At 50.4% G+C, this 10,210-nt stretch overlaps 2 protein-coding genes across 12 annotated transcripts in view; both read right to left on the bottom strand.

Moving 5' to 3' along the window:
- The window catches only part of Phyhd1 (phytanoyl-CoA dioxygenase domain containing 1), a 20,276-nt gene extending 11,358 nt beyond the window's left edge, over positions 1-8,918 (bottom strand). For 2 of the 5 annotated variants that reach the window (XM_021155547.2, XM_021155548.2), the window contains exons 1-2: positions 4,299-4,422; positions 1,264-1,422 (exon numbers count right to left, since the gene is read on the bottom strand). In XM_021155547.2, coding sequence (XP_021011206.1) covers positions 1,264-1,422; positions 4,299-4,331 — 192 coding nt within the window. In that variant the 5' untranslated portion in view covers positions 4,332-4,422. Of the gene's footprint in view, positions 1-1,263; positions 1,423-4,298; positions 4,423-4,450; positions 4,521-4,615; positions 5,044-8,847 lie in introns of those variants that run through there. The other 3 variants (XM_029472580.1, XM_021155546.2, XM_029472573.1) reach the window with 3 other exon arrangements.
- The window catches only part of Lrrc8a (leucine rich repeat containing 8 VRAC subunit A), a 27,832-nt gene continuing 25,123 nt past the window's right edge, over positions 7,502-10,210 (bottom strand). For 6 of the 7 annotated variants that reach the window (XM_029472565.1, XM_029472551.1, XM_029472560.1 and 3 more), the window contains one exon: positions 9,028-9,426. In XM_029472565.1, coding sequence (XP_029328425.1) covers positions 9,151-9,426 — 276 coding nt within the window. In that variant the 3' untranslated portion in view covers positions 9,028-9,150. Of the gene's footprint in view, positions 9,427-10,210 lie in introns of all 7 variants that reach the window. The other variant, XM_021155908.2, reaches the window with a different exon arrangement.

The raw sequence follows: 10,210 nt of genomic DNA, 5'->3' as shown, positions 1-10,210 counted from the left end.
GGAAGGAAGGAAGGAAGGAAGGAAGGAAGGAAGGAAGGAAGGAAGGAAGGAAGGAAGGAAGGAAGGAAGAAAACCCAGGTTCAATTCCCAGTACCCCAAACCATGCCACCATCTCCACTTCTTCTTCTTCCTCCTCCTCTTCTTCTTCCTCCTCATCCTTTTTCATTTGTTTTTGATTTTTTTTTTTGCGACACAATTCCTCTGTACCCTGGCTATCCTAGAACTCACTTTGTAGAGTGACCAGCCTAGAACTCACTGAGATTCGCCTGCCTCTGTGTCCTGTGTTGTATGCATTGGTGTTTTGCCCACATGTATATCTGTATGAGTATTGGGCCCCTGGAACTGGAAGTACATGAGCTACCATGTGGGAACTGGAAGCTGGGAATTGAACCTTGGTCCTCTGGAAGTGCAGCCAATGAGCCCTATCTCTAACATCACCATTTCTTCTTTCAACATTCCTACCTCTGCAACCAGACTGTTAAGACTGTTAGACTGTTAGAGTCTTCTCGGTAAGTAACTAGGGAAAGGGACAGGGTTTAGCCCTCTCATTCCTTAGAGTGTGTCTGTCCTGCTAGTTGGAAAAATTCTCAGTCTGTTATGTGTCCTTTTCTGAAGACTTCATCCTTCCTCCCATCTCTGGGAGAAAGCAGTTTCTGGCTGCTGTAATTCTATTTATGCCCACCAGATGGCAGAAGCCCCTTGGCATCAGTATAAGGTGAGCCCTGTCGCCTGAACCACTACAAAATTCAGACTAAGAAGGGTTAAGGGAACTGGTTGGAAGATCCACCTATCCTGCCAAACTGTGTTGAGTCTGAGGAAGCAAGAGGCCTTCCTAGTCTGGTTGGGAGATGACTCACCCAAGAGTGACCTATCACAGGGCTCACTCTGGTCACAGAGAGTTCTTTGTGACCAGAGAATTTGAGAAACTGCAGCAGGTCAATGACCAGCATCATTTGATATCAGAGAGGTGGATTCAAGTCTCTATCAGTTACAAACTGTGTGGTTGGAGCAACATAATATTACCCAGAGAAAAGCCCAGCTTTTCCCATTGCCAAGCGAGAATAATAATAGCCACCTTATAAATTCATAGTGCGGAGGAATACAGCACAGCTCTTTAGCCTGGTACCCGGCATACGGGTGGCTGAGGTCTGATCCCTTGTCAGAAGTCTGTGTGTGGCCTTATGGTCCTCCCGTCCAGACTGCTGCCTAAGACTGAGCACCCACCAAAACCAGACGCCCACCCTCAGCGCCCCAGGTACCTGCCTGGGTTTGAAGCTGCTCATCTTCCTGGGTGGAAAATTCTGTCCGGCAGTGCAGAGGGACATCCATCTCAGCCACGATCTCACCGATCCTCTGCTGCATGGCCACACACTCATCCGCTGTGAAGAATCCTTCCAACAGCAGAAACCCGTCCTCCTGGAACTGCAGCAGGGACAAGACTCAGGCTCCCTCCGCCCTCGCTCATTCCTTACATCCATGTTGGACCACAAACCTGAACCAAGATCAAGTGTCCTGCTCACGGCTCTGTCCCCCATCCTGGACATGGGCTTCCAGTACTTAGTGAGGAGACGTCAGTATTGGCTGCTTGCATCTTAGCGAGGAAGGGCAAGTGGCAGCTGCCTCTGCTCTTGCCCTCCAATGGGTTTGGGACATACAGAAACATTTGCTCACTTATGTGTTAATGTGTAGGTGTGAGTGTAGAACATGTGTGAGAACTGCAGGTGCACATGTGCAGGGGCATCAGGAGAGGACATACAGTGCCCCCCTCTTCCACTTTCTATTTCTGAGGCTCTCCTTGAACCTGAGCTGTGTTTTCTTCATTAGACTGGCAGCCTGTGAGCCCTGGCCATCTGAGCTACAGGCATGTGCAGCTCATTGAGTGGGTGCTGAGATTTGAACTCCGATCTTCATGCTTGCAGAAGCACTCATAACCACCGACCCCGCCTAACTCCCTTGTTTTGTTTTTATTTGTTCCAAGACAGGGAGGCCTCACACTCAAGATCCTCCTGCCTCAGCCTTCTAATGCTGGCTTTAGAGGCTATTCCAATCCCAACTAAGCATTGCCGAGTATGAGACAGCTTCAGCAGATGGACATGTGATTATGAACCAGCCACCCTCCACCCTCACACAATTTATAGTCCAGTGAAGGAGACCCATGCATCCCTTACCATCAGACAAACATACCATCCCACATCACACTGACTTACAGGGAGACAGGGGCAGGGTTTTGAGAATTAAAGGCAAAGAATCTACGAGGTGAAGGGGTCAATGGGCAGCTTGGAGGAAGAGGGGTTAAAGGAAGAGCAGAACATTGGGAAGCAAAGAGATAGGAAAGACCATTAAAGACAGAGAACAGGATGTACAAAGCCTGTGGCCACTGGACGACTGGGAAATTGGGAAGGGCTGGAGCACAGGGTGAGGGGAGGATAGCCAGGGAAGCAGACAGAAGGGAGAGTAGCGCTCATGCTATGGCTTGTCCTGTAACCCCAAACCCATGCATTGGAAATTTTATTTCCATTGCGTTACTCAGTGTGGGCCGGCAGGAGACGGCCAGGAAGCTTGAGTCAGCACCAGCACGAGGAAGGACAAGGTTAGAAAGTCCCCAGTCGCAGGACCTTGCTGGCTTTCTCCTGAGTGTGGGGGGAGGCTAGGGGCTGTGAACACAGATGCCTTATTCTGACCTTGCCCCAAGTGTCTTTATTCTGAGGCTAGCCTAAGGTGCTGAGGCACGTTATGTGTGTGACTGGGGCGCCTCTTAGAAGACGACTGCTTGCTAGCATGTACAAGGACTGGCTTCTGTTCCCAGCACTGAAAACAAACAGAACCAACACAGTAAGGGACAGAAAGCAAGGATGTAAGCATGGCCAGGCATGGTGGCCCACACCTTTAACCCCAGCACTTAGGAAGCAGAGGCAGACAGAGCTCTGTGAGCTGAAGGGCGGCCTGTTCTACAGACTGAGTTCTAGGCCAGAGCAAACACACAACAACAAACCAGCACTCAGGGTTAACACAGGGAGGCCCTCCACACAAAAATTGAACAAAAGTTCAGCACAAACTGTACAAAAAAATACTGACATGGGGCTTTGTTCCTCGATAGATAGCCTGTGAGACAGAAGGAAAAGACAAACAGACTTCCACTACATATTTAGCCACAGACAAATTTGGGAACTGTGGCAGCAGTGGCAGCTGTCAGAAGAGAGTAGGTCTGTGTGAGTGCGTGTGGGTTAGGGTGATGAGTGTGTGTCTGTGTGGTATGTGTGTGCTTTTATGTATGTGTCTCTGTGTGTATGTGCACATGGGTGCATTTGTGTGTGAGTGTGTGTGTGTGGTGTGTGTATGCATATGTATGTGTTTGTATGTGAGTGTGTGCGGTATGTGTATGTGTGTGCATTTGTATGGGATGTGTGTGTGAGTATGGGGTGTGTGTGTGTGTGGTGTGAGTGTCTGTGTAAGCATGATGTGTGGTGTGTGTGGTGGTGGTAATAGTGGTATATGTATGTGTGTGTAGTCTGTTTGTATGTGTGTGTTTATGTATTGTGGAGTGTGCCATGTTTATGTGTGGTGATATGTGTAATGTGTTTGTATATGTGTTTTGATATGTAGGTGTGTGGTATATGTGGTATGCATATATGTAGTGTGTTTGTGTGTGTGGTGTGTAGTATGTGTGTGTGTGTTTGTATATAATGCAGTGTGGGGGGATATGCTTCATGTATGGGGTATGTGTGGTGTGTGCTTGTGTGGTGTATGTCTGTTGGTGTGTGTGGTATGTGTGTGGGGGTGTGTGTGTGTGGTGGTGGTGTGTGTTTGCGTGTGTGTTGTGAGTGTTGGGATCCAATCTTGGAGCGTAAAGCAAGCACTCAACTGCTAAGCCACAACCACAGCTCCAGGAGGGGCTTTGAAACAAAGATCCTAGGCCAGATCTAATACATCAACAGTCCTGCCATATGAGATTGTGGGTGGTTATCTTAAACTGTGCGTAGTCCACGCCCGATATAGTAGGCTTTCATAATGAGCTGACCTAGCTACTGGCCTGCCCTATCCAGGCCTTCATCACCAGGCCCCTGGGGCTGGCTGGATTAGAGAATCTGAATTGTCGTCTCTCTATCTCCTAGCCCCAACCCCCACTGTATTGGACCGGGGAGATGGCACCTGGGGAGGTGGTGTTGTGACCTGGCCCTCTTGGGCTTTGTTCTCAGAAGTTAGGGTTGACACCCAGGGATCTTTCGCTCCTTTGTGAAATGTCAGAGGTAGTTCAAAGGTCACTAGAGGTCTGCACCCTCCAAACCACAGGCCCCTACCTTCTTGAGTTGTGAGGGACTCAGGCAGGCCATGGGGAATACTGCAGGACTCAGCTGGTTCAGCTCGATGGCTCCAGGGCTGGAGAGGAGAAAGTTCAGGAGGGGAGAAAGACCAGTGACTGAGGCCCAGAAGGATTTAACTCTTTACCTACCCAGGAAATATTCAACCCCATGCTCCACCCTCCCAAACAAATCCAGTCTGTGCCTTCCACCCAGGGCCCAGTCCCTCCCCTTGCTCCTCCCCCATTTCTGACCTTGGAGGTGGGCCCAGTCTCAGCCCTGGCCCAGCCTCCAGTTAATCCAGGATTAGCTTTTACCTGTTTTCTTTCACAGGCTGGCTTATCCCTCAAGTCTTTCTCTAAAATTCACTCCCAGGCAGTACTAGTGTGTTTAGTGTGGGCTGGCAGGAGACTGCCAGGATGTTTGAGTCAGCACTAGCACGAGGAAGGAAAAGGCTAGAAAGTTCCCAGTCACAGGATCTAAGTTTACCCTAGAGGGGCATCTGTTAGACTGCAGGGCTTGGGCCCTGAGTGGCTTTGGACTGTGAAGGCCAAAGGGTCCTAGGAAGATAACTTTGTGTGCTTCTGCTTCTTCAGCTTTGATCTGGAGCCTCTGGATGCTGGAAGAAAGTCTATGAAGAGGTGCTAAGGAAAGGCAGATGAGCATCCTGGGGAGCAGAGCCAGGGGCCTCAGGATGAGGACCGATAGAGATGCTTCCTGCTGTCCAGCCTCAGACCCTCAGACTGGTGTCTACAGTGGGGTGGCAGGGTGGCCAGAACCACAATGAGCTCTGAAAAGCTGCTCACTGGCCTTCCCAGAAATGGTGCTTTGTACAGCCAGGGGACAGAGTGTCTCAGGAGTCAGCAAGGGGACATACTGCTCAGCTGTCAAGAGCCTTGGCTCCTGACCAAGTGTTTTCTGGGCCATAACAGTGGGAGCTACTGCTTTGTCTGGGCTGTCCAGGCCTCAAGAGAGCCAGTGAGGGCTGTGGCCATCGGCCCCTAGGGCTGATGGAAATTCTCTCGGGTCAGGCAGGAGAAGGCTTGGAGACAGACCCGGGAAAGTCACAAGGCAGGGCAGGCAGAACTTGTCCTTTCTGATGCAACCGCTGAGCAAAAACAGACACTCAACCAAGTTCCAGGAACACAGAGCAGAGAAGGCCCCCACTGCTGAGCCAGCAATGGCCTGGGGACCTCACCAAAGGCGGGGGTTCAGCCAGACAGGTGGTCCCTTACTTTCTCTGCAGTGGCTAATAACAGGCCAGGGTGAACAGCAAGGACTATTCACTGCTGATAAGAAGTTCCGCCTGGGATTAGCATCTAGGAAGTGCCTTCCAACTGCTTCCTTCACCCAATGCTACAGGGTGAGGATGAGGGGGTGGAAATAAAACTATTTCTTCAGTTTCTCCAAATTTTCTAAGTTGTTCTTGTAGGAAGGGATTAGGCCCACACTGTGGTTTTAGGTAGGGTGGTGAGGCCTGGGTGGATGGGGAGTCTAAGGGGCCTCTGTTCTATTCATTCTGCTGGCCTCAGGGGGAGGGTGGGTGGTGTTTCCACATCTCCTTTTTTTCCTCTGAAGCTAACCAGTTCCAGACTGAATTCTACAGGTCTGGGGCAGAGGCCAGAAAGTCTCTCCCAACCCCCACTCCTACTCCTGGGTGGGGTAGGGGCAGTGGAACTGGATTAGACCAGACCAGACAGGACAGGAAGTTCCTGGACTAGAGGTAAGAGGGTCTTTCTGTGAGTGAAGCCCTCTGTCCAGCCTCCCTATCTGCAAGCCGTCTACAGGGACAGAGACGATTCAGGTGTGAGGAATCAGTGCCTGTGGAGCTCAGGTGTCCTCTTTGGTCACACTTTGGCCTCTTCCTCACCTAAATACTTGTGAAGGAGGGGCTCCTCATAGGCACATAGTCCAGAAGGCTGCGGGGAGACTTCTGAATGCCCTCATGCTATGGCTTGACCTGCAAGCCCAAATCCATCCACTGGAAACTTCGTTCCAGCTATTTTGATAGACCATCAAATGGCCCTCTCTGCTTCTTCTGTAGGTCTGCCTGGAAACTGTGTAGTCCGTACTGGCTTTGGCTTCTGGCCATCTTCCCGACTATACTTCCAGGCTTCTGAGTTTACGGGTGTGCCTGGAGTACACTGGGTTTAGACGCATAATTAAATTCAACAACTCAGGGAGGCAGGGCATAGTGGGAAGTGTTGGGTCCACCCTCACAAACGGATTACTCTTCCTGAGGCCAGGCTAGCCCTGAAGCTCCCAATTCCTGTGATGTTCAGAAGTGGCATGTGTTCCTCACTGGGTACAGCTGTCAGATCCTGACTTCCAGCTTCTACAACTGTGAACCTACGGAAGCACGCCTCTGTAGATCACCCAGAAGCTAGGGGTTGTAGCTCAGCAGAGGAACAGAATGCCTGTTCAGCATGTTCAAGGTCTTAGGCTCTATTCATAGCAATGCCTCCTGTCCACTCCCCAATCTATACACTTTTCTTTCTTACTACTGTATAACTACAGCCCCTTTAAATAAGCCTGCCTGTGCCATTATTATTCCAATGAGGGGGGCAAGGGAGTAAGCAGACAAAAAAAAATTAAAGGGACTGGAATCTGGTAGAGCTGAGGTCACAAAACAGTTTTCTCTCTCTCTCTCAGATCCTTTGTCCTTGACCCTAGAAGGGGCTTGGAGCCAGGGAGGCTTCCCAGTGGTTGACTGCCAGCCTTAACTTTGCAGAACCATGAAGCGTTGGGTGTTGGAACCCCAAGCATCTTCTGAAAATAGGGTAGAGACGCCCAAGGCACAGATGGGGATATAGAGGCCACAAGAGGGAAGATAGGCTTAGCACAAGACAACTGGACTGGAACCAGGACTTCAGGCTGCTGGCTCCCATTGTAGATTCTTCTTCTAGCCCTGACCAATCAAAGCTCGTGAGGACCTAAATAACAAGTGCCTGGGACAACAGAAAATGTGCTGGCCATAGACCCCTCGTCAGGAGCTGACATGGTTGACCATGCCCGGAGCTTACAGGTGCTCTGTCTGGCTCACCACATCTGGCAACTGCCTCCACAATGCTCAAGTTTCACAGGACAGAAGAGTGAGCAGAGTCTGAGCAGTGGTCCCTCAACAAACTAGTCAAGCAGGCCCAAAACACCCCAGAGAAGTGAAGGGACACCCCAAGTTCTATGGCATGGAGACCTCCAAAGGCAACTGTGTTATAGATTTATTTGATATCTGAACTGAGTCTACAAGTCAGACCCACGTGTAACGGATTGCTTCATGGTTGTCAAAGGCTAGTGTGCAGTATTTCCAAGGGTTACATCCATGACACGACGCAGAAAACACAAATGGACGGAGAGACAGACATAATCATTAAGACAAGAGACGCTAAAACGTGCCTTAGTGTCCGTGTGATTGATCTAAGGCGAGGACCCTTCTAAGTAGGGACCCTAGTGATTGATCTAAAGCAGAGTGGCTTACTGCCACTAGACGCTAAACTGTACTGTGTGCAAACCAGGTGCCCAGTACAAACTGTCCTGGAACCCTAAAACTGGGGAGCCTGCCCTCTCAGTGCTGACCTCTCATGCTCAATCTGCCTCTAAATGTCAGCTCTTCACAATGGGCCAGATGGTGACAGAGCTAATGTAAGCAGGAGAGGCGAGGGGTGGCATTGAGCAAACCCATGATGTGGGGACAGAGTTGGGGGAGGGGAAGCAGCTGCTCTGGGCTCCTTAACACTGTGTGTGTGGAGGGGCATTGTGGGGGTAGGGAGGGGAATGGAGCACCGTTCATCTGGGAATTAGCCAGCCCAAGTCTCCCCCTTTCTTGGCAGCTCCAGAGCCTTCCTTTTGGCTGACAGCCATGAAAAGGGTGCCTGCCAAGACCCATGGAGGAGAAAAAAAAACAACAAAAAAACAGGACACCAAAAAAAACAAAACAAAACAAAAAAAAAAACCCACCTTAAAAGCAAACAAAAATAAAAGCCTGCCCCAGAAGAGAAGAGCACGGCACTTCTGGACCATGGTCAGGACATATTGGGAAGACATCCTGGCCCACACCCCAAAGACAGGAAATCCTGTTCAATGTCTTGCTGCTTTGCTCAAGGGAGAAACACCACCCACCCTGAGACTGTAACTCACTGGCCTTAGTGTCTTTTTTTTTTTTTTTAATTTTTTTTTTAATACCCAAACCATCATTTTCAAAGCTTAAAAAAAAAACCCAACCAAACAAAAAAAACTCACTTAAAAAAAATCTAAAATTTCTTCAAAACCTGATGGGGCAAGCCCTAGGCCTGACCCTTCCACCTGGAGGCCTGGTCTCCCACAAGCTTTGCTGCCAGAGCCTAGCCCAGTGCCAATAAGGCAACTGTCCTACGGCTGGCTCACCCTACCCAACTCTGCCCAAGTCTGGGTGGGCACTTGATTCTGTCAGCATCACCTAAAAAGAAAAAGGTGAACACTGCCAGGGTGCTAAACACTTCCCACAGAGCCGGACCTTCTTGGGAATGTGTAAGTTATCCGGAGGGAAAAGATGGGAAGTGGAAAAAATAAATACCCAGATCTAAGATACTGTTCCTGGGCCTCTGGTGCTGGCTCGGCCTCTGAGGCAGAAATGGCCTCCAGTGTGAAGACCCTGATTGTCCAAATACTGCACTCTGAGACTAGTCTCAGAGGTTCTGGTCTCCAGCAAGTGCCTGTCCTGGGTGTCCATGCCCCAGCGGGAGGAAAGGGACCAGCCCCTCAGTCCCTGCTTTCTGGTCTGGCTGGACCCAGCTGGCTGTCGCAGTCCTGGGAGAGCTGGGCTGCCCATCTGGCCTGAGGGTGTGCTGGGGCTCTTTGCTGCTGCTCCAGGCTGTGCTCAGGCCTGCTCCTTGTCAGCTCTCCAGAGCCGTTCCTTCACCTCAGGTGGCAGTGTGCTGAACAAGTCCTCTTCCACCACCAGGCCACTGCGCTTGAGCAGGGGGCACTCTCCCAGCTCCACGGGCAGGCATTCCAGCCGGTTGCCCCGAAGCTCGATCTGCGTCAGGTTGGTCAGCTCGCCCACTCTCGAGGGCAGCGACTGCAGTACATTGTTGCCCAGGTGTAGAGCCCGCAGTTTCCGACACTGGAAGAGCTCTGGGGGGAGTGCCTCGATCTGCAGGAGGGAGCAAAGGGCTAGGGTGAGGTGCATGGCTGGACAGGGCTTTCACATCAGTTCCTCTGGATGCTGACAGTCCTTTCCGTAGACCCCAAACTGCCCAACAGTTATTCACTTACTTTCTCCAGGAAGCCATCATGACTGCCTCCAGGATGGGTCTCGCAACATCCATTATGCTAATCCCTCTGATTGTCATCTTTTGGACTGTGGGCTCTACCCAGTACCTGCCCTCAGAGAAATATCAACCTGGCAGCTATGCTTATCCCACCCACCTCCAGGGCCCAGGGCCAGGATCTTGGTCCTGCCTAGCTTAACAGCACTTTCTGAATATAAGGCAGCAATTTCTGGAACTGGAGAGAGTTCATTGAGAGGGGCCAGAGTCCCAGCTAGAGCCCTTCTCCTTCCAGAACAGCCTTCCTCAACTATGGGACCACAAGGTAGCCTCACTCTGAGCACAGATACTGTTTTAGGTTTTGTTTTGTTGTCTTATAAATTTACGTATTTTTATGTGTCTGAGTCCTTGCCTGCATGTATGCTATGTACAGCCATGTGCATGTCTAGTGGAGGGCCAGAAGAGGGCATCAGATCTTCTGGAGTTGGAGTTAACAAATGGTTTTAAGTAGTCATGTGGATACTGGGAACTAAGCTCAGGTTCTCGGCAACAAGTGCTTACAACCTCCAAGCCAGCAATCCAGCCTCTAAGGATGGATTTCTTTTCTTTCTTTCTTTCTTTCTTTCTTTCTTTCTTTCTTTCTTTCTTTCTTTCTTTCTTTCTTTCTTT

Source organism: Mus caroli, chromosome 2, assembly GCF_900094665.2.
Source record: "Mus caroli chromosome 2, CAROLI_EIJ_v1.1, whole genome shotgun sequence".
Lineage (NCBI taxonomy): Eukaryota > Metazoa > Chordata > Mammalia > Rodentia > Muridae > Mus > Mus caroli.
Note: the sequence above shows the minus strand (reverse complement) of the source record. Positions and strands in the feature narration are given on the sequence as shown.